Here is a 24,444-nt window from a genome sequence, read left to right as displayed (position 1 = left end):
AAACACCCTGTATATGTATACATATAAAACGCAGCAAAATCGGTGATTATGCTGCCTGGTGTTCTCCTTGTTAGGGACATGACAACATAAGTCAAAGTGATTCGAGCTGCATCCCCTAAACTACATAATTACCAGAGGAAAGATACCTAACAAGGGGAAAGCGCGGTTTTCGAGTCACGGATTTAAAAATGGTTTTTACGGCGTATGGTACTCTAGCAAAAGGGTTCTTGAACAAAGTGATAGGACGCTATATTGAGTTGTTTCCAAGAAAAAATTATTAAAAAATACCGCGTTCTTTATATACCAGGATCATAAGACTGGATCAGTGAGAAGTCGGCGTAGCTAGGATGTCTAAGCTTCTAACTACCACACTGCTGACCCGAGTTCGATCCCCCTCACTCGCATAGTTTTTTTAAATTTTTTTATGCAACCTGGCTAAAAATGTTTATTTGTGTAAAATAAAGGATAAGACTTTAATATACTATCCCCCTTCAATTCTGATGAAATTTTACAGGTATGTTTTACTAACTAAATATTGTCAAAAACCAGAGTGCGGAGTTGCGGAAATGTTTAGTTTCCGAGAAATTTAATACGGCCAAATATGTCAGCATACTGATTAGCTCTCGGAATGGTAGGTCATTATTTTGAGTGACAGGACAGCTCTCGCCTTTTTGCAATTTAATGCTACAATCTAGTGGAGTAGCAACAGGCTTTGATTTATTCATTCCAAATCGATTAAGGATATCAGTTATATATCCCTTTTGACTCATCGTCACGCCATCCTTGCTTTGAGAAAATTCAATCCCCAAGCAATATTTCACTTCACCTAGATCCTTGATCTGAAACTTTCCAGCGAGATGTTTAGTCAGTTCGGTAATTTTGGATTGATAGCGACCAACTACCAACATATCATCGACGTACACTGCGACGAGGATTATGTCCCTACCTTCTCCCATGAAGAATACAAACGGATCGGCTGAAGATCGCTTTAGTCTGAAATTCTTGAGTTCTTGGCTTAATTTCGCATGCCAGCGACGGCCAGCTTGACAAAGTGCATAAAGGGCTTTCTTCAATAAACAAACCTTGTCTCCGCCTCTCAGCTCTCGAAGCATACTTGCTTTATCGATCTTTCCTTTCTTACCAAGCGCGACAATTTCTTCTAAAATTAGCTTTGTATATTATGGAACCTCCATATAAATGGTTTCTTCAAGTTCACCGTGCAAATACGCGGTCGCTACGTCTAGTTGATGAATCTTCATGTCATGTGCCGCTATGGCAGACATAATGCAAATAGAACTGAGTCGGGCCACTGGTGCAAAAGTTTCATTAAAATCAACGCCGAGGCGAAAAACCGCGTGCAACTATGCGCGCTTTTCGTCGTTCTAACGTTCCATCTTGATTTAGTTTGTTCCTCAATACGATACGACTACCAATAACTTCGCGTCCTTCAGGACGATTCACTAATGTCCACGTGTCGTTCTTAATAATCGTCTTCATCTCTGCTGTCATCGCTCGAAGCCATTCTTCCGCATCAGGTCCTCTTAAAGATTCGTTAATTGGGATCTGGGCAAGATATGTGAACTCGGCCTCTTCTATTGTGTCATTCACAACTTGATACATTTTTTCGGTCTTCCCCTGAGTTCAGTCATTATTTTACGGGGTCTTCCTGGACCTCTCTTTGTAACAGTTGGTAGATCATGAGCTTGATCTTCGTCTCCATCTTTGGATAATTGATCGTCTTGTACATCATCTTGGTTTCCATTGTTTTCGTCAATGACTAAAAATTCAACTTCTCTTCATCAGTCAGTGATCTCTTCTCTTTCTGAAGCAAAATCGCTGCATCCCTGGCTTGACATTTCCGGCAAGGCGATGAACTTCACGTCTCTTGAAATATCGAGTTTTCTTTCATGTGGGATCCATATCGTGTATGCCTTGGAATTTTCGGCGTATCCGACAAAGATTCCCTTCTTAGATCGCGACTAGAACTTCCCCTGGTAAATCTACCGATTAGCGAACCCATCTCCTATCACCTTGTCATTGACATATATTATAGAGGTCACCCTCCTGAGTGACCTTCAAAAGGTTTTAGCCGTCGGTCGTTGTTTACTAAAAAGTTATTAACAAAAGAAGTTTAATGATTTGGCACGAATTTTCAGCCGTCCACAACAAGCGAAAGGTTATATTTTCCGAAACTGGAGCCCCGGACACATACGCTCGGTTTCAGTCAGCTTCGCGGGAGGGCGGGGGGCAGGGGCTTCGCCCCCCGCCTGAACCAGTGTAACAGATTTTACCGTACAGATTTTGATCACCTGGTACACGGCACGGATTCCGGGGGGGGGGGGCGAAGCCCCTGCTTCCCGCCCTCCCGCGAAGCGGGCTGAAAACGAGCTGTCCGAGGCTCCAGTTTCGGAAAATATAGCCTAACCAGGTTAGATTAGGTTAGTTTAGGTTAGGTTAAAGCAGAGAATACTTTGTATTTAACTGTTTATGCTTTTGGTTAAAGTGAAGAATATTTTGTACTTACATTAAAAGAAACTATTCTATATATTAACGATTCACTGCTTTAAATGACTTTCCTTCCTTCGTTCATATACATATTGGTTTTTTATATCTTTCAATATTCAAAATAACTACTATATTTGCAAAATTTATTTTGTTAATAACTTATTCATAAACAACGATCGACGACTAAAACCTAGTGTGGGTTATTCGGGAAGGTGACCTTTGTAATATATGTCAATATTATGTTCTTGGTTCGCGTAGACAGCTGAAAATTCGTGCAAAATCATTAAACTTCTTTTGTTAATAACTGTTTAGTAAACAACGACCGACGGTTAAAACTTGCACAATGTTACTCAGAGATGTGACCTCTATAATATGTGTCAAGGACAAGGTGATAGGAGGTGGGTTCGCTAATCGGTAGATTTACCCTTCCCCTTGTTTGGCTCTATCCAGAGATGATACTTGACAACCGAACTGTTAAAAGTTCAACAATCGGAACTTGTCCCGTCGATTTTTGGTATGGAATTTTGCTGTTGAGACTATTAGTCGGACATCTGTTACGTATGTAATTTTCTGCGTTGATAGCTTCTCCCCAGAAAGATGCAGGTAACTTCGATTGGATCAGGAGACCTAGCCATTTCCACGAGGGTTCGGTTCTTTCTTTTCGCGATGCCGTTCTGCTCCGGAGTGTGTGTGACGGTCAGTCTACGCTCCTGTCAATCCTGTTTTCCTTTAAAAAGTCGTCGAATTCCTTATTAATGTACTCCTTGCCATTATCCGACTGTAAGTATTTGATTTTGCGTCCGGTATGGTTCTCAACGAGTGCTTTGAAATATTTGAATGCACTAAATACCTCATTTTTGCTTTTGAGCATCTTGACTGTGCACCACCGCGAATAATCGTCGATAAAAGTCACGAAGTACCTCGACTTTCCAATCGATTCAATTCTCCTTGGTCCACAAACATCAGAGTGGATTAATTCTAAAAGTTCGGTCTGTCTCTCAGATTTCTTAGTGTAAGTGGATTTCGTCATTTCCCCGTGAATGCAAACATCACATTTGAAATTACGCTTGAATCCCGCGATGATCATTCCACGAACGTTTCCATTTCGTTCTATTGTAGAGATATCTTTTACGTTGAGGTGACCCATTTTGCGATGCCAAATCTCCATTGATGTATCACATGATCCTCGATCAGTCTTACTTACTGCAGCAGCTTGCATTCGTGTTTAGTCTCTTCTAAATAATACAACCCATTGGTGCGAATCGCTTCTAGCTTCGTATTTCCGTCTCGGTCAATGACTCTTACTGATCTATCATCGAAAATGACTTTAAATTCTCTATCGGTAATTTTGTCTACCGACAATAAATTTGTGCGCAAGTCAGAAACATGTAAAACGTTTTCCAGATTTAAATTTTTAGATTCTCTTTCAAGCGCCGTATTAAAACTTACGATTCCTTTTCCTGCTATCGCCGTCGACGTATTATTAGCGAGGTTCAATTTCAACTGTGACCTTTGTGATGTGCTCAAATTTGTTCCAATCATTACATAGATGTGAAGTACATCCGCTATCTAAACACCATACCCTCAATCGTGTGGTTTCATTTGCCTGGAACGTTTTCTGTTCGTCTGAATCCTCCATCGGTGTGCATCGGCGTGAAAACTGTTACGTCGTCGACGTCGGCTAACTTCCCCTTTTCGAAATTCTTTGAAGATGCTTGTGTTACGTCCAGCGCTCTACCGAGAGGACGTACGGAGCCTTTACTCACGCGTTAATGTGAGTCGAGCCAACCAAGTTATCTGAAAAAAGGTCAACGGCCGAAGGCCGCTCTTACACTTCTTAAAGATAAAAGTCCGCTCGTCGGTCCTTTTTTCGTAAGGAAAATTAATCCCTATTACAAAGGACAGGACCTCGTGCGATCAAATGAGAAAGAAAAGAGGTAAAATAAATTAATAAAAATTAATATTTAAATAAGAATCTGATTTATTATTAAAACAACAGGATCTGTATAATTCGGATTAGCAAGAATTACAATTTGATAAAAATAATACAATTTAAAAACTTTATTTTATTAATGATAGTACTCGAAGTATTGAGTGATTACTGCTAATTTTTCGGCTGGGTCTTTTCCTGCTCCACCGTTTGGGTGGAAGTCGAAGGATTCGGTGAGGGACTCGGAGTAGACGGTAGAAGGGAAAAAAGAGGATGAAAGTATGAAGGTTTGATATCCAGTCGCAAAAAGAAAGAGAAAGAAAAAAAGAAACAGAAAATTAAAAAAACTCCTTACTTGTGTTGGCTGGTGAGATGATTTAGCCAAATGTAGTACTGATTTTGCCTCTTTGGTTGGCAGGCGGAGTGAAAATAGTCGAGCAGGACGCCGTAGGTGATTCTTCTAATATTTCACTGATTGTGAGTTCACTGAACTTTATGCTTTAATGAGAAACGGCACACTCGAAGGTAAACTGAATACTATTGTGAATTGCACTGCACACGACTGAAGTCGGTACTATATTGAATACTATGCCGAATCACACTGTACGGACTGGAGTAGATATAATAATGGTGTTCTGGGCGATTCCGCTGGCCTTTTTATAATATATAGAAAATCGTGCTAGGAGGGGATTGTTAGGAGCAGTTAGGAAATGGGAAACATCTCTAGTCTTGTAACGGGAAGACACCTCTTGAGTTGATTGACAGGCAAGAGCAGGAGATGAGTCGTGAGAACTTAATCGTAATTTATGATCGGTGACCGTTGTTCGCTCATTGATAGTCATGCATTATTCAGTCTCGAAACTTTATAGACAGACCGTTTCGTCCTGATAATACAGTAACTGTAGATCGCTATGATCAATGATTACTTTGTTTGAAGGAATTGGAAAGAAAACAATTTTTTACAGGAAAAAATCGTTATCTATTAAAATTAGTGCATGACAATATTTAGCCTCACATAACAAAATTATATATGAGTATATTGTTGGAATATAGCGAAATGTTCTATTTGATATACTCATTGGACATAATGCCTATAGATTTCAATTTCACATGTATGTTTGGTAGAAAATTTAGTAATGTTATGAAATAAAAAAATAATTTGATAAATTTATTGCAAGTAAAATCATTTTTTATTGTGTCTATAATTTGTCTAAGAGTTGAAGAAGATTTAAGTATCCAATTAAATGTTTCTTATCAAGTCTCTCTCTCCCTCTCCCTCCCCTCCCCTCCCCTTCCCCTCCCTCTCTCCCTCTCTCCCTCCCTCCCTCCCTTTTTCTCTCTCTCTCTCTCCTTCCTTCCTTCCTTCCTCACTTTTTAGTCAACTTTCAACCATATAGGGTTTCCGGTACTAAACTCTCCAACGCTCACGAGAAATAAAGGTATGGCAGTTGTTTATTACAAAATATTAGAAAAGGATGCCAATGGCGTATTGTCTTTTGTTGTGTGATTACGCTGAGTATGATTGCTGTCGTGTTTAAAACAATATCTACCGCCTCGACGTGAGGCACACTCATTTGCCAATTTTGTAAAGTAATATCTCAATAATTATTACGAAGAACACAAACCAATATAGGATTTTTCTATTTATTTTAATCCGCTCTACATTTTCACAAATGTTGTCTGCTCATTACCATTCTACTAATAAGGACATTCTATTAATAAGGAAATTTACCAACAAACAATTCATTATTAGATGGCTTTTTCTCTTAATAAAGTAAATTAAGATAGTCATAAAAAAAATGATGCATTTGCACATAGTACAACTGGACACGTTGCAAATAACGATGTTAACAAAATTAATTTTTTACTTATCCAAAAGCTACTGTGTCTAAAATTACTGTGTCAAATTGAACCGTATGCAAAGTATTGTGTTCATTTGCAACATGTTAAATTGTACGTATCCAAGTGAAGGCCACTCATTCATGAAACGTTGAAATCAAAGTGACGAAAAGCATCGCATCAACTCTGAAGCCAAATTAGCTATATCGTTTATATTAGCTATAGTAGCTATATTCATGTGTTATAAATAAATATAAGAACATTTACTTTAATTTACTTCAATTGTGCTAATGTATCCATAACCAAATTTGCTTTTCTTTAAAAACTGTAACAAAGCTTTATGTAACATTGAGCGTCAATTATGGTTAAATTATGAACCTTTACCAATCAAACATTAGTAATGAATTTGAGCAATATTTTTACATTTATTTCTATCTTGTATAATATACTGTAGATTAAAAAATTGTTTCTTTTTAGTTTCTCCAACCGGAAGTTATCTAGATAGCTTAATGAGCAATATTTCATATCAAGATCCACCAGGACCTCTTATCTCACAAAATGATGGATACGAATTTATGTGTGGAGATCGTTATACACCATCTACGTGTACGGAACCTTGCAGTTGTGCTCACGTTTATAATCTGCAAAAGAACGCAATTGTGGATATAATGGTATATGATAAAGGTATGTATGGTTTTTTAAAAAATGGTAAATATTTATAAATATTTGTTACTTTGTTCGCTATTAATTCTCTTCTATTAATATACTTTTTTAAATAAACGTAAGTAAGTTGTCTTTTTAATATACAATAATATTCTTTGCATTAAATTATTTTATTGACTACAAGGTTTGTTTTTCGCTATAGATTTATATTTTTTCTCTCTTCCATTCTGTTATCTTGATTTTAACATATATGTATATATTGTTGCGTCCGGGCGGTCTTCGGCGCGACGCACACACTCGCGCTCGCTCGCACTCACTCGCGGAGACACTCGCGCACCAAATAAGATAACACTCTTATGAAAGAACGATAAAGATTTATTACAATGAGAGCGGGATACAATACGCGTCCGTCGTAGACCACGTCACGTCCGAATCTGTCACTTCGCTGTTGTTTATTATTCTCCCTGGCGACCCGTCGCCAGGAGGCTCGCGTCTTCCTCGCCGACGGCTGATCTGATGACGCTCAGCTGATCGGCAGCTGACCGGCTCTTCGTTATGCCGGGTGGCCAACCCGGACATAACAATATATATATATATATATATATATATATATATATATATATATATATACAGGGTGAGTCATTTTAAATAGTCCGGTTAAATATGTCGAAAACCGAGTTCGATAGAACAAATTGTTTTAGATGAAATTTGTAGGGTTCCGAGGGGGTCAAAAGGTGGTGACCTTGTGATTTTACCAAGGTCATTTTTCGAGGACATATGAAGGTCAACTTTGATTTAAAAAATTTTTTAAATCATGAACATCTAATTCTCTTCTCGCACATAGATTAACTTGCATTTTAAAACTATCAATAGTGCGCAATAAGACTTCACGTGAAATGTTATAGCAAACAGTACGTATTCTGTTTTTCATGTCATTTCTCGTGGTTGCTGGTCGAGCATAAATGCAATTTTTAATGAAGCCCCATAAAAAAAATCAGGAGACGTTAAATCTGGCGATCGTGGTGGCCATAATATCGGTCCATTTCGACCTATCCATCAATTGGAAAATGCATGATTTAAATATGCACGTACTTGATGTGCATAATGTGGTGGCGCACCATCGTGCTGATACCAGAGTCGTTGTCTGGTATCTAAATCAACATTTTCAAATAAAATGGGTAATTCCTCTTTGATCCTGAGTATCGCTAAGAATGGACAAACACACACATCCGCACCTGCGTTATTTATGGTAGAATATAATGGAAACAATTCATCATGCCTGAATAACTTCTAAACTGTTAGACATAGCTCACACAAGTCATAAATATTTCTTATGCAAAATTCGATAATCTTTTCAAATATGCAATAAAAAAATACTAGTTTCCATTTAAAAAACCAAAGTTGACCTTCATGTTCTCGAAAAATGACCTTGGCAAAATCACAAGGTCATCACCTTTTGACCCCCTCGGAACCCTACAAATTTCATCTAAAACATTTTGTTCTATCGGACTCGGGTTTCGACATATTCAACTGGACTGTTTAAAATGGCTCACCCTGTATACAGGGTGTTTCACATAAGGGTACAAACCTTTCGCCGGTAAATCTACCGATTAGCGTACCCACCTCCTATCACCTTGTCCTTGACACATATTATAGAGGTCACATCTCTGAGTAACATTGTGCAAGTTTTAACCGTCGGTCGTTGTTTACTAAACAGTTATTAACAAAAGAAGTTTAATGATTTTGCACGAATTTTCAGCTGTCTACGCGAACCAAGAACATAATATTGACATATATTACAAAGGTCACCTTCCCGAATAACCCGCACTAGGTTTTAGTCGTCGATCGTTGTTTATGAATAAGTTATTAACAAAATAAATTTTGCAAATATAGTAGTTATTTTGAATATTGAAAGATATAAAAGACCAATATGTATATGAACGAAGGAAGGAAAGTCATTTAAAGCAGTGAATCGTTAATATATAGAATAGTTTCTTTTAATGTAAGTACAAAATATTCTTCACTTTAACCAAAAGCATAAACAGTTAAATACAAAGTATTCTCTGCTTTAACCTAACCTAAACTAACCTAATCTAACCTGGTTAGGTTATATTTTCCGAAACTGGAGCCTCGGACAGCTCGTTTTCAGCCCGCTTCGCGGGAGGGCGGGGGGCTTCGCCCCCCCCCCCCCACCGGAATCCGTGCCGTGTACCAGGTGATCAAAATCTGTACGGTAAAATCTGTTACACTGGTTCAGGCGGGGGGCGAAGCCCCTGCCCCCCGCCCTCCCGCGAAGCGGACTGAAACCGAGCGTATGTGTCCGGGGCTCCAGTTTCGGAAAATATAACCTTTCGTTTGTTGTGGACGGCTGAAAATTCGTGCAAAATCATTAAACTTCTTTTGTTAATAACTTTTTAGTAAACAACGACCGACGGCTAAAACCTTTTGAAGGTCACTCAGGAGGGTGACCTCTATAATATATGTCAATGACAAGGTGATAGGAGGTGGGTTCGCTAATCGGTAGATTTACCGGCGAAAGGTTTTACTCGGCCTATCGCCGAATGCAAGCTCGCGGCGAGATGCGACCGCCTAGCTATTGAGATTGCAGGCCGCTCCTGCCTAACCATTGTCACTTGTGATAAACAACTCCCCGCGTGCCTAGCAACCTCGATCGCGAGGCGGTCACATCTCGCCGCGCGCTTGCATTCGGCGGTAGGCCGGACTAATACAGCGATTTTTAATAATTAATAACTCGTTAACTATTGCGCAAATCGCAACATGGTACAGGACTTTTTACTTCAATCTGACGTGATGTACCTGTGGGCGAAAGAGTTTTACCCTTATATGAAACACCCTGTATATATATGTGTATATATATATATATATATATCAAGCGACGTGGTAGCGTCGCGACACCAAGTACATAAAGAACAAGGTTCCGAGCGATGAGAGCCACTGCATAGACGTCGCGCGCTACCAAGTAGCTTATCCAGAATTTCACGTCACCCAAACTTTCGATTAAAATATCTCAGGAACTAAAGCCTTATTTAAAAATCTAACGACACTTTAATAACATAATATGAATGCAAGCTTTCGATCACGACCACTCCGAATAACATTGGTGCCGCCCATCTTGAGATATTGTAATCGTATGCTAGAATTGTGACGTTTTGTTTTCCTTTTTCTCCAGATTCAGACTCACGTACGTACGCTCGCACGCGCACGAGCAAAGCGAGTTTGTCTGTCAAAGTGCGTTCATACGATAGGTTATGTCGAATTCACACTGCATTTGATGTACGATATCCAATCCAATAAGAAAATTTTACGGAGTAATATGACGAGAAGTGAGAAGGTGAGCGAGCTAGAGAGCGAGAGGGCGAGAGAGCGAAAAAGCGAGCGAGAAAGCGAAAAAGTGAGAAAGAAAGAGGGCGAGAAAGCGAGAGAACGAGAGAGCGAGACAACGACGACAACGACGACGTTGTATGACGATATCCAATCCAATAAGAAAATTTTAAGGATTAATATGACGAGATGGTGAGAAGGCGAACGAGTGAGAGAGCTACAGTGATGTGCGTTTACGTGTAAAGAATTCATTCTCTACTATTGGAGTAAAGAATACGTAAAGAATGTAAACAATTTTGTAATTGGCTGATTTTTATAATTTATAATAAGCGAAAACATGTTTTTCAATACCATTTATTCAAATTTTCAAAGTCAAATACAATTAAGGTTATTATAAAAATAATTTTGTACTCTACTTTAATTCAGCATCACAATCATAACACAATAAAAAATCATTATACAATAAAACATAACATAATAAAATAAACTAAATTTCTCAATTTTTTAATTTCATGTTGGAAATTCACACTGTGAATGAATGAACTTTATTTAATATTCGTCAGTTCTATTGGAATCGATTATTTTAAGAGAGTAATATATATACAGAAGTTTTTTTGACCGTTCAAAGGTCAAACGATTGCGAATTTGAGAATGTACATAAGACCAATTAGAGAAAACTCTTTCAATCTGAGCTGAGGATGCTGGCAGTTGTAGCAATTTTATTGCAAGTTGTGAAAGACTGAGGGGTTTTACTTTTGCCATGTTTCAATATATAACAGAAGCTGAAATATTTTTATTGTTTAGCGTTTTAAACACCCCAGCCTTTTCTTTAAAAGTGTGAAGGTCACTTAGACCTGTTGCATCTACGTTTTCCAGAAAACAATCATGCACTTGGCCTATTTGTTCATTAGAGAGACGTGACTCAGCATCTTTATTATAAATTGGATGGAGATAAACGATGATAGACTATATATATTTAACGCCATATTTTTTCTATTTTCTAGTTTTGATAGCAAATGGTCAAATTTTTCTGGAAATCTTAGATTCAACCACAAATGAGTAGCCTCTGCAGTAGAGCAATTTGTGCTTTGTGTCCAATTATTAATGCACAGATTGAATCAACAAGAGTAATATACTCTCTTACTTCATCCGCAAAATCATCATCAAATAGTAGGAATTGACGTTTTGTTTAAGTTTTTTAAAAATTGGTTCATTTATTACGAGTATTTTCATAATATGTACATTTTTTATCAAACAGTCGTAGGAGTCTCTATAAGAGCACCATCTTGTGTCTGCTGGTAGTTTTATTCGAGAACCATTTCTGTCGACTAGAGCTTTTTCAAAATCAGAATGTTTGAATTCTTTTAACACTGTATTGACTTTTTTGTTAAATCTTCATTTAGAACATCTTTTGCTAATAAATTTCCTGTATGTGAATTACAAGTACTATGCCAAATTTCAACACTGCGCCCCATCTTAAGCATGCCGAAGCATTATCGGAGATTACAGCATACACAGATGTGTTATATAGGTTCTTCGCTAATTGAACAGATTCATTCACAATTTCGGTCAGTTTATCACCAGTTTCAGATTCTCCAGTTAAGTTCCAGGCATTTAGAAATTCTTGGGAACCTGTTGCATTATGTATCATTGATACCACTGTTTTGGCATTGCTAGACATATTTTTCCACCCATCAATCACTAAAACGGTATATTCATTCAGTGATCCGATAGTTTTTGTTACATATTTTTTATACATACTATCAAGAAGAGTAGTAGATAAAACTTTTCGGCTTGGTAATTTAGAAGCATATGCTAGCCGCATTTTAGAAATAAATCTTTTAAAGTGGTCAGAATCTACGACACTTAAGGGTATATTGCATCCAAAGAAAAAATTTGCAAGTGCGGTATTTATATCCTCTATCTCTTTAGGATTAATTTGATCAACAAAATTGGATAATTTTCTTTTTCTTTCAGATGTAGATGCAATACCAGATGTTGAAGAACTTGGTAAAGGAGGTGATTGAAAATATGATGGTGCTGCAGAACTAGAAGAACTAGAACCATAAGACGTTTGTTTCGCAAACATTGATTCCGTTGAAACTGATCTAGTCTCGAATTCAGAATTTGCTGATGTAGAGGTTGATAATATTTCAGTAAGATCAGTTACTTAAAAATAGATAAATATATGGTAAATCTTATTTTTATAATACATTATTTATTAAATAATAAATATTGATTTTGAATTTATGTTTGAGAATACCTTATTAGGATCAATTTGAGTACCAGTATTAGCATCAAAAAATAATTCTTCCACTAACATTTCTCCAGTCTGACATTTCAGATTGAACAGTTTTATCGACTTTAATAGTATCTTCTTTATGTAATTGACAAATTCTTAAATTGCGCAAGACCGGCAAAGTGTCAGATGGTCGGACAATATTTTTGTGCATTAGATGCAATGATTATTTAGGAATCTATTTTTCAACCACGCGCCAACAATTTCGTCAGACTTAAAAACGTAGCCATTTCCATATTCTATATAAACCTAGTAATAAGTAGGAATCATTAAATAATAATATTACGTTGTGAAAAAATACCACCCCACGCCAGGAATCGGCACAAAAATATTGTCCGACCATCTGACACTCTGCCGGTCTTGTGCAATTTAAGAATTTGTCAATTAAATGAAGTTGCTGGCAATTCAAAGAGATATGTATCATGGATACACACCGTGCGCTAACGAGGTGTTTATGTTTCGTTGTGAGAAGATATCACCACATGCCCCAAGTGGTGGAATTGGAAAGACGCTCGCACGGAATGAGAGAGGTTCCAGGTTCGATTCCTGGCGTGGGGTGGTATTTTTTCACAACGTAATATTATTATTTAATGATTCCTACTTATTACTAGGTTTATATGGAATATGGAAATGGCTACGTTTTTAAGTCTGACGAAATTGTTGGCGCATGGTTGAAAAATAGATTCCTAAATAATCATTGCATCTAATGCACAAAAATATTGTCCGACCATCTGACACTCTGCCGGTCTTGCGCAATTTAAGAATTTGTCAATTAAATGAAGTTGCTGGCAATTCAAAGAGATATGTATTATAGTATCTTCTTCATTTGAATCATACAGTGAAATTGATTCTATGTCAGTAGAAGAATCATTTTCTATATTAGTGTTTTTCCTCTTACGGTTTTGAATGTTTAATTCAGGTGTACTTGATAGTGCACATAAAGCTTTAGGATGGCAGTTATTTCTAAAAAATTAATTAATAATAATTATTATTAAATTAATTAAGTAATATATATAGTAATTAATATGTATGTATGTATGTATGTATATGTCTTTATTTCTTCCCCTTGGGGTTTGAAAGGCGCTTTTCCGGGGAGTGTACCCGAACCCCTTACATCATTTTTACTTTTTCCTTCCCCTTTCCCCTTACAATCCTTCTTTCATTAACCTGGCCTTTTGCGACCTTACAATGCCTCTAACCTATCACCCTCCCCTTATCCTTCTTCTTCTTCTTCTTTTCCTCTCTGTCCTTCCACCTTCTCTCTCCTCCATCATTCCTCCTAGTCTCCACTCTCTTTCGTCCTCCTCCTGTCATCTCCTTCCTCTCCCTTCTCCCTTCCCTTCTCTCCCTCTCCCATCTACCCCCTCTCCCTCTTCACCCCTTTTCTTTCCTTCCTCCTCTCACTCTTCTCTTCTTTCCCTACTTCTTTTTCACCAACTCCTGCTCTCTCTCATCCCATATCCACTCTACCCCATCTATCTCCATCTTCCTATTTTCCACTTTTACTATCTTCCCCTTAGCTCTCTCCAGCAGCCTCCATCTCATTCTTCTCTCCTCTATCGTTAAGTCCTCATCTATCCCTATTCCCCATCTCCTTCACGCTTTCCCTCCCTTCTCCATCAAATCTTCTTTATCCCCTTTCCCCCTCATCTCTACTATTACTACCCACTTTCCTCCTTCCCCCTTCCTTTCTTCCACCTCACCTATCTCTGTCCTCTCCCTAGCAATTCCTCCATCATTTCCTCTACTGTGATCCTCCTCTCTCTTTTATTCTTTCCCTCTATTTCCCTACATACTATCTTATTTACCCTTCCCTTCCTTATTTCTAATTCCTCCCTTATCCTCTTCTCTCTTTTCTTCTTCTGCCCTTTCTTTCTCTTCTCTCTTCTCGATACGTGTTCTCATCTTCCCCTTCCCTTTGTCCTCTCTCTCTCCTCTCCAATTTCTCTTCTCCTCCTCTCCGATCCTTCTTTCTTCTTCTCTCTTCACCTCCTTCCTTCTTCCCTCCGCTCTTTCTATCTTCTCTTCATTTCCACTCTCCGATTCTACCTTTTCCTCTTCTCTTTCCTTCGTCTCTTCCAGCCTGACCTTCATCTTCCCTATCATCTCCATCATCTCTCCCATCCTCTCCTCCATCTTCACTCTGAACTTTTCCGCTCCTTCCATTTCCCTTTCACTTTTATACCTTTCTCACCTTTCTCAAACCTCTCTGCCAGTACTTCCTCTAACACGAGTCGAACATCGATCATACATTCGATTTCTATCTTCGATCTACTCCTCCTGTCGCCCTCTTCCGAGTACTCTTCTTACTACCACCATCTCTCTGTATTATCTCCTGCCATTCCTCGTGATTCTCCTTTCTTGCCACGTCATTTCCCCCCTCTAACCTCTCTTCCTCTGCTCTCTCAGCTCTCCTCTTCTTTCTCTCTTCTCCACTCTTTCTTTCCACTTCTCTTCTCTCTTTCCTCCCCCATCACCTTCCTCACCGATCTTCTCTTCCTCATAACCCCACTCACTGACTCTCAACTCATTCCACTCTTTCTCATCTCTACCTCCTCACTTTTCTTCTCCTCCATGTCCCCTATCTCCTCCGCACTTTCTCTCTCTTCTATCACATTTTCTTCTCCATTCGACTCCTTATCTCCTCTCACTCCCCTTTTTCTTTCGGAGCACTCTTTCACACTTCCATCTCACCATCCGCCATCTTTCCTCCTCCTATATAGTAATTAATATATAATATATTAAAACCGAAAAGTATCATTTAATTCATTTACCTATGTGCCTTTAATCATGAAATTGCAATATTAGCCAAGTTTTTCTGGCAGATTTTATATAAAGCTACATACTTTTTGTTATTCACTTTAACTAATGTAAACTGGAGTTCACAATATATCTTGTTATTTTGTTTTCTACCAACCATATTTACATTTATAGAAAATTTCTATTACAAATGAATAAATCAAGGAATCCAATAGAGGAAATCAAGTCAAAAATAAATAAATATCGATCATAAATAACTGTAACCGGGGTAACCGGGTTCAACGCCGTAAGATGAAAAACTTCACTATGTGATTCAAATTCAGAAGAAGATAGTATCTTCTTTAAGATATTATTAAAGTCGATAAAACTGTTTAATCTGAAATATCTGAAACTGGAGAAATCTTAGTGGAAGAATTATTTTTTGATGCTAATACTGGTACCCAAATTGATCCTAATAAGGTATTCTCAAAGTTAAATTCAAAATCAATATTTATTTTTTCGCTTCTAGTTCTCAAGCACTATCATATTTTCAGTCCTCCTTTACCAAGTTCTTCAACATCTGGTATTGTATCTGCACCTATAAGAAAAAGAAAATTATCCAATTTTGTTGATCAAATTAATCCTAAAAAGATAGAGGATATAAATACTGCACTTGCAAATTTTTTCTTTGTATGCAATATGTATATCCTTAAGTATTATACATTCTGACCACTTTAAAAGATTTATTACTAAAATCCTGCCAGCATACTCATATGTTAAAGCGTTGTACATTTTAATTCCCTCATAAAACAATGTTTCTAAATGGCCAAGTCAGAAAGTTGCATCTACGCCTCTTCTTGATAGTATGCATAAAACTGTGTTCCGAAAACTATGCTAAAATCTTTTGCGGGTTACTCAGAGAGGTGACCACTATACTATATGTCAAAGTCAATGCTTGGACCTTAACTGAAGAATCTGAAACTGGTGATAAATTGACCGAAATTGTGAATGAATCTGTTCAATTAGCGAAGAACCAATATAACACATCTGTGTATGCTGTAATCTCTGACAATACTTCGGCATGCTTAAGATGGGGCGCAGTGTTGAAATTTGGTGTAGTACTTGTAATTCACATACAGGAAATTTATTAACAAAAGATGTTCTAAATGAAGATTTAACAAAAAAGTCATTACAGTGTTAAAAGAATTCAAACATTCTGATTTTGAAAAAGCTCTAGTCGACAGAAATGGTTCTCGAATAAAACTACCAGCAGACACAAGATGGTGCTCTTATAGAGACTCCTACGACTGTTTGATAAAAAATGTACATATTATGAAAATACTCGTAATAAATGAACCAATTTTTAAAAAACTTAAACAAAACGTCAATTCCTACTATTTGATGATGATTTTACGGATGAAGTAAGAGAGTATATTACTCTTGTTGATTCAATCTGTGCATTAATAATTGGACACAAAGCACAAATTGCTCTGCTGCAGAGACTACTCATTTGTGGTTGAATCTAAGATTTCCCGAAAAATTTATATTGAAAACAATGTTTTCGCTTATTATAAATTATATATATATATATATATATATATATATATAGATTATAAAAATCAGCCAATTACAAAATTGTTTACATTCTGTACATTGTTTACATTCTTTACATTGTTTACACTCTTTACGTATTCTTTACTGTAAACGTAAAGAATTAAGTCTTTACACGTAAATAATCATATGAAGAATTGACGTAAACTATACGGCACATCACTGGAGAGCGAGAGGACGAGAGAGCGAAAAAGCGAGAGAGTAAGAAAGCGAGAGGGAGAGAGAGCGAGAGAGCGAGAGGGCGAAAGGGCGAGAGAGCGAGAGGGCGAGAGAACGAGAGGGCGAGAGAGCGAGAGGGCGAAAGAGCGAGAGGGCGAGAGAGCGAGAGGGCGAGAGGGCGAGAGAGCGAGAGGGCGAGAGAGCGAGAGAGCGAGAGGGCGAGAGAACGAGAGGGCGAGAGTGAGAGAGAAAGAGAGGGCGAGAGAGCGAGAGAGCGAGAGAGCGAGAGGGCGAGAGAACGAGAGGGCGAGAGTGAGAGAGAGAGAGAGAGAGGGGGGGGAGAGATGGGGGGAGAGAGAGAATGTTTGTTTATTAGCTTTCTCAGCTATTTGTATACATAAACATTACAGAAAAACTTACATCTAACAATTATTAAGTAAATTAAAAATATATTCTCTTAAGGGGGGAATCTGGTTTACCGGGTCCAAAAAATCAATTTTTTTTTAATGATCTTAATTAACAGTATTACATTCAGAGAATATCGTGTTAAAACTTTAGAGCGAAATTCAAAGTACTTACCGAGTTACAGCCTGTTTACGTTACAAGTTTACGCGTCGAGCAGATAGTCGTGCACGCAACTGGAGCGCTCGGCGCGCTCAGCTTTCTTATCTTTTAAACAAATGAAATTACGGAGAAGCGCTTTGTGTTGTTGTAGAAGGCCAGTCGCCCTCTCGTTTTCGATGATTAAAGACGTTTATAAACTGTAACATGGCTAGCTATCCGAAATCAAAACACGGTGAAAGCGTGTATCACGGCCGCGTGCATCACGGCCGCGTGTATCACGGCCGCGAAAAAGACACTTTCATGGAAATCAATTTTCGGAAGAAAGTGAAGATCCACAGTCGAGCACTTCAGCAAGAAAATTAAGCACCGCGACTCGAGATGATATAGTATACAACCCACAGCATTTGTATAGAATTGTGGAGTTTTTTACTGTTTTTGGGGCTCTTACCGACCTTCTTATTTGTAAAACGTGTAAGAAAGATATACGATTTCAAGAATCGGGAAAAAGAGGTTTCGGTTTCAAACTGCTTCTTTTGTGTTCTTGTGGTCACAGAGAAATAAATTCTGGGCCGTTCATTAATACAGGGTTTGAAATCAATAGAAGGATGGTTTTTGTAATGAGACTGCTGGGTCTTGACCGAGAAGGCATAAATATTTTTGCTGGTTTAATGGACATAGGTCAAGGCATAAGCATAAGTACATACGAACTTATCGTGCGACATATTCATACTGCCGCCAGTTCTGTTTTTGATAGCGTGTGTAAAAAAGCCGTAAAAGAAGAAAAAGAAAAAAATATTGAAAATGGAAGACCTGCAGAAGAGGTTAAAATATCTGGTGACGGATCTTGGAAAAAACGCGGGTTTACCTCATTATACGGTGTTACTACGCTTATCGGCTATTATACTGGTAAAATAATTGACCTCGTCGTAAAAAGTGCATACTGTCATGCTTGTATTATTTGGAAAAAAAAGAAGGCACCGACGAATACGCTGAGTGGTATGAACAGCATAAGGGTGAATGTTTCATGAATCATTCAGGCTCGGCCGGGAAGATGGAAGTAGACGCCATGAAAGAGATGTTTTTACGGTCTGAAGAAAAATTTGGTGTGAAGTATGTAAATTATATCGGCGATGGCGATTCTAAAACTTACAAGGGTATTTTGGAGGTTAATCCCTACGGTGATGATTATCCAGTAATAAAAAGCGAGTGTGTCGGGCATGTAGAGAAGCAGATGGGGACGCGACTGCGTAACATAAAAAAAGAAAAAAAGCTCGGCGGAAGAGGAAAATTAACTGATGCACTTATAACAAAATTAACTAAGTATTATGGATTAGCCATAAGGCGAAATGTGAATTCTGTACAAGATATGAAAAGAGCAATAAAAGCAACACTCGACCATTTAACTTCCACGGACAAGAATCCAAAGCATGAAAACTGTCCGCCCGGTAACGAAAGCTGGTGCAAGTGGCGCAAAGCTGAGGCGGCTGGTAAAACGCAAGAATATGAGTATCCTCCTCCACTTAATCCGGAAATTGTAAAGCACATTCTTCCTATATATGAAGACTTATCAAAAGATGATCTTCTCACCAGATGTTTAGGCGGACACACTCAGAATTCCAACGAAAGTTTCAATTCTACGATCTGGCGCCTTGCCCCTAAACATCTTAACGCGGGCGTAAAAATTGTAGAAACTGCTTCATTTATCGCTGCATCCATTTTCAATGAAAGATACAACAGCATCCTGAAGATAATGAACTTGTTGGAAATTCAGATCGGCCTACAAACACAAAATTTCAGTCAACGCTACGACGAGGAGCGTCTTGCGAGGCAGCGGCGCCGAAGCCTAAGTCCACAAAAGAGGCTCGAACAGCTCGTAAAGCCAGTCAAATGGTACAAAATGAATTTTATGAGGAAGTTGAAGGGCTCCTGTATGAAGCAGAAATTACTGATTAACCTACGACTGCTGTAAGTTATCAAAAAATTATACTTTTCAATTGCAAAACCTTTAAATGCTGTTTTCTCAAAACCGTATTTTCCAAATTTGTGTACACGATAGAGAAAAATTTAATTAACCGATCGCGTTCTATCTCAGCTCATTTTGTTCGTTATTTGTTTCTTTATCAAGTGAACCTAAAACAGAGTAAAAACAAATTAAATTAAAGACTAGTTTTTTGCACTAAAAAACGAAATGTTTTTATGAAAAATGAAATTTTTTTCCAGAATCGTGTCAATTTCTCAATTTTCGTTATTTTTCGGTTTTTTAGGTTCACTTCGAAGGTAATTATGTAAAATTAATAAAAAACTTTGAATCGTTTGTTTCACACAAGATTTACGCTCTCCAGAATGTACACAATGAACCAAATGCAGCGGCGAGGCGTTACAAGCATCTTCCTATTTCATCGAATTAACGGCTATAGTTTTAATCCAAAAAATTAATTTTTGTAGTTTAAATATACAATAATATATTCTAAAAGTGTGGGAATAATTGCTTTTATTTTACCTACTTTAAAAAATTCCTAAAAATAATGCATTTTTCGGGCTCCTAAACCAGATTCTTCCCTTAATCTACGCTTAAATGATATTAAGATTACGCTGCGTCTAACTTCCGTCGGCAAAGCGTTGTACATTTTAATTCCCTCATAAAACAAACTCTTTTGTGCACTAGTTGTCTTACACATTGGTAATGCTATATTCATCTCTTGTCTTGTTTGTCTCCCAATCACTTCTCCTACTATCTCAATTCTTTCTCTTAAAAGATGCGATGACATACCTCGTAATATTTTAAAAATAAATATACATATATTATAACGCAACCTCTGTCTTATACTCATAAACTGCAACGCATGCAACATACATTCAACTTTGGTTATTCGCTTGCACTGCAAAATCACTCTCATAGCTCGATTCTGCGCCACTTGCAATTTATTCAATTGGGTTTCGCCTATATTAATCAAAAACGTCGCACAATACTCAAAATGAGGTGCTATGATAGATTTATACACAACGTACCTTGTATATATAGATAATTCGTTTCCTATTCTATTTAAAAAACTAGTTTTTTCCCTATTTTCTTTAACATATAATCGCAATGATCAACAAATCGCAATTTAGAATCAATAATTATACTAAGATACTTCATTTTTTCTACTTGTTCTATCACCGTTCCATCTACACTTGTTACCACAATATCTGCCTTTATTTCCTTTCTAACATTTCTAACTATCATATATTTTGTTTTGTCTGCATTTACTTTTTAATTTATTCATACACATCCATCTTTCTATCATCTTAAATACCATATTCAGTTTTGCCATTAATTCTTCAAAACTTTCCCCTACAATATATGCCAATGTATCATCCGCGAATATTTTCATATTACAAATCTCCTCACAAAATTCTATTATATCATTTATATATATAATAAATAACAACGGTCCTAACACAGATCCCTGTGGCACTCCATACTTGGTAGCAATTAATTTAGACCAAATATCATTAAATCGAACCTGTTGTGTTCTGTTACTTAAATATGAACGTATCCATTCCAAAACAGTTCCTCTTATACCATATTGATACAATTTCTCTAATAATCTTTCCCTACCTATTGTTTCAAATGCTCGTCTAAGATCCATAAATATTACTCCTACCATTTTTCCTTGACTAACTACCACTTTCCATTCATCAATAACCATCTGAATTGCTGTCTCACACGAATGTCGCTTTCTAAATCCCGATTGATGTTCTGTTATAATATTATTATCTTCTAAAAACCTTTCTAATTGTTCTTTTACTATTAATTCTATTACTTTTTCATATATTGGCAATACATTAATCGGTCTATATTTACCAGCTTTCTTTGGTTTCGCCGTCTTTGGAATCGGTATAATCTCAGATGTTTTCCATTCCTCTGGGCATTGACCTTTTTGTAACGAATCATTTATCAATTCTAAAAATTCTATTTTCATTACATCAAATGCTATTTTTAATATATCACTAGTTATACCTTCCTGTGTACCTTTCTTTTTCGGCAAACTCATCACAATTTGTTCTAATTTCCCTAAGCTAATCATTTCAAATTCATATATAATTTTTTTATTTACAATAGGATATATAACTCTTCTATTTATCTCACCCTTCTCCTCTCCCTCTATAGATTTTACTATATTATCTATACTCTGTACATAAAATAAATTAAATTTATCCGCTGTATTGCACCCACAATTCCCTTTTAATATTTCAAAATCAATATTTTCTATTTTCTTAAACCCCATTTGTTCCCCTTTTATTACTTCTTTTAATGTTTTTCACATCCTTACAGGATTATTTTTATTATAATCTATCAAATTTTCATAATATTCTTTCTTTTTGGTCTTAATAAGTTTAACTACTGCATTTCTCTCGAATTTAAATTGTAACCAATCTTGCTCCGTGTTTAAAAACAATGCTCTACTATACGCTACATCTCTAATTACCGCTGCTTCTCTAATTTCATCTGTATACACTTTTTTCCTTCCCATACTTTTGGTATTCTAAATTTCTTTTTAGGTGCTACAATATCCAATACATTCACTATACTATTAACAAAATTATTAGCTTTTACATTTACACACAATCCCTGTCCTTGTATTTTATTTTCTTCCATTAATAAAAATTATCTACATTAATTTTACTATAATTCCGACCCCACCATTCTTTATATCTATCCTCTAACTCATTAATTTTTAATTTAATTTGAAGCCAAGCATGATCTGTTATTTTCGGTTCTTCGCATATATTTATTTTCCTATTCGCAAAAATCAAATCAATAATGGTTTGACTATCTTTCATCACCCTCGTTGGCTTATCTACATATTGTTTCATGCCTAATCTTAACATAATCGTATGTATCTTTTTTGTATAAAACGAATCCTCCAATATATTTATATTGAAATCTCTCACTATGATACAATCTCCTTTTAATACTAATCGCTCTGTAATGTCCTCTAAAAAGTCTACAAAAACACTATCTGGAGCACTTGGCGAATGGTACATTACAGCTATTGACCCTTTGTACCATTTTTCCTTCACTTCTATAGCTACACACCAACAGTTCGAGTTCACTTTTTCCTGCAAGGTTATATCATATCTAATTTCTTCTCTAATATACAGAATGACGCCTCCTGTATGTCTATTCTCACCATCCCATCTGACCATATCGTATCCTGGCACGTTTACTTCACAATCACTTATATCTTCCGTTAGTCGGCTCTCCGACAGCGCTAGGAAGGCAGGATTCCTTTTCTTCATAACCTGGTGTAATATCTCGTCCTTATGGGCTATCCAGCTCTGTGCATTGGTGTATAAAATTTCGTCCATCAGTTCCTGTAGTTGCTATTCGTTATTGTTTGTGCTACTTTGCCAGCCTACTCTTCTTTTCTGCTCCTCTAATATCTTTTTAAATACCAGACATTCTGGATCCAGTGCATCGTGCTCATCGTTTATTTTAAAATTATAAGATTGTAAATTGACTGGATTGTGAGATCAATTAAAGAAATGAGAGATGAGATGGTATGTAAAAAGGAAATTAAATTGATGATAAAAGAAGTAGTGCAAGAAGAATTGAGAGATATAAGAAGAGAATTAAGTGAGATGAAGCAAAAGATTCAAGGAGGAATAGCTGATTTGGGAGCTGGTCTTATGCATGCAATTTACACACTTCTTCTTTCTTGATGTGTATTCGCTCTCCTTGTGATTTCCTGCACATTTATGACAGGTGTCCTGTCTTGTGCAGTTCTTTGCAATATGGAAATATCACCAGCATTTGTAGCATCTTATGACGCTAACATAATTAGACACAATACATTTTTTCCATCCTATATTAATTTTACCTTTCTTTAATAATAATTCATGCGTTCGTTCATCTGTCTCTAATATCAAGTTACCTTCTTCTCGTCCTCTTCTTCTTGGTTGTTTGCCCTCTTCTTTTCTGCCTTTTATCATTTTCTTCAGTATCCGTAAACAAAATCCTTCTTCAATTTTATTCTGCTTCGTAATTACATCTATTAAACTATCTTCATCTAATTTCATCTCCTCCTCTCCAATTCCAATAATTTTAACTTTCGATTTCTTCTGTATCGGCTCAGCAACCTCAAAATCTTTACCTAATTTCTCTTGTACTGTGTTTTTAATTTTTCTATTTCTTCTCCAATTTCGCAACCCAGCACTACTGTACCTTTGTTACCTTTTCTCATTTTCGTTATTCCTACTGCCATATTCTTGATGTTTATCTTCTCTTTTATTGCTTTCTTAGTATCTTCACTTCCCTGTTGTACTTTGGGTTTGACAATTATGATGTTTTCTTTCGCCTTGTCCTTCACTATATTGGAGTAGCTTCTCTGAGTCGTTCCTTCAGCTCCCAAATCAGCTATTCCTCCTTGAATCTTTTGTTTCATCTCACTTAATTCTCTTCTTATATCTCTCAATTCTTCTTGCACTACTTCTTTTATCATCAATTTAATTTCCTTTTTACATACCATCTCATCTCTCATTTCCTTAATTGATCTCACAATCCAGTCAATTTTCAAGTCGATACCAGATGGTTTCTTCACACCTGCTATAGAATCCGAACTTCCAGCAGATTCCGCTGTACCCAGCCTCTCTCTTTCACTCTTTGACATCGAAGTTCTATCCTTTTCACTTTCCGCTGAAAATTTTTCATATGGACCCTCGCATGCCACAGGCTCATTGTATTTATTATACACCTTATGTTTAGGAACGCACCCCGGGTGCAAAAATATCTTATTGCATCTTTTGC

General features: G+C 36.9%; 1 protein-coding gene and 1 pseudogene across 1 annotated transcript in view; both read left to right on the top strand.

The window, feature by feature from the left end:
- LOC105283087 (laccase-2) overlaps positions 1-24,444 on the top strand; it is a 138,832-nt gene that overhangs the window by 99,530 nt on the left and 14,858 nt on the right. The window contains exon 5 of the mRNA XM_026973590.1: positions 6,752-6,958. Within this exon, the coding sequence (XP_026829391.1) occupies positions 6,752-6,958 (207 nt within the window). The remainder of the gene's footprint in view (positions 1-6,751; positions 6,959-24,444) is intronic.
- Positions 17,991-19,819, top strand: LOC113562890 (annotated as a pseudogene).

This window comes from Ooceraea biroi, chromosome 11 (genome assembly GCF_003672135.1).
Source record: "Ooceraea biroi isolate clonal line C1 chromosome 11, Obir_v5.4, whole genome shotgun sequence".
Classification (NCBI taxonomy): Eukaryota; Metazoa; Arthropoda; class Insecta; order Hymenoptera; family Formicidae; genus Ooceraea; species Ooceraea biroi.
Note: the sequence above shows the minus strand (reverse complement) of the source record. Positions and strands in the feature narration are given on the sequence as shown.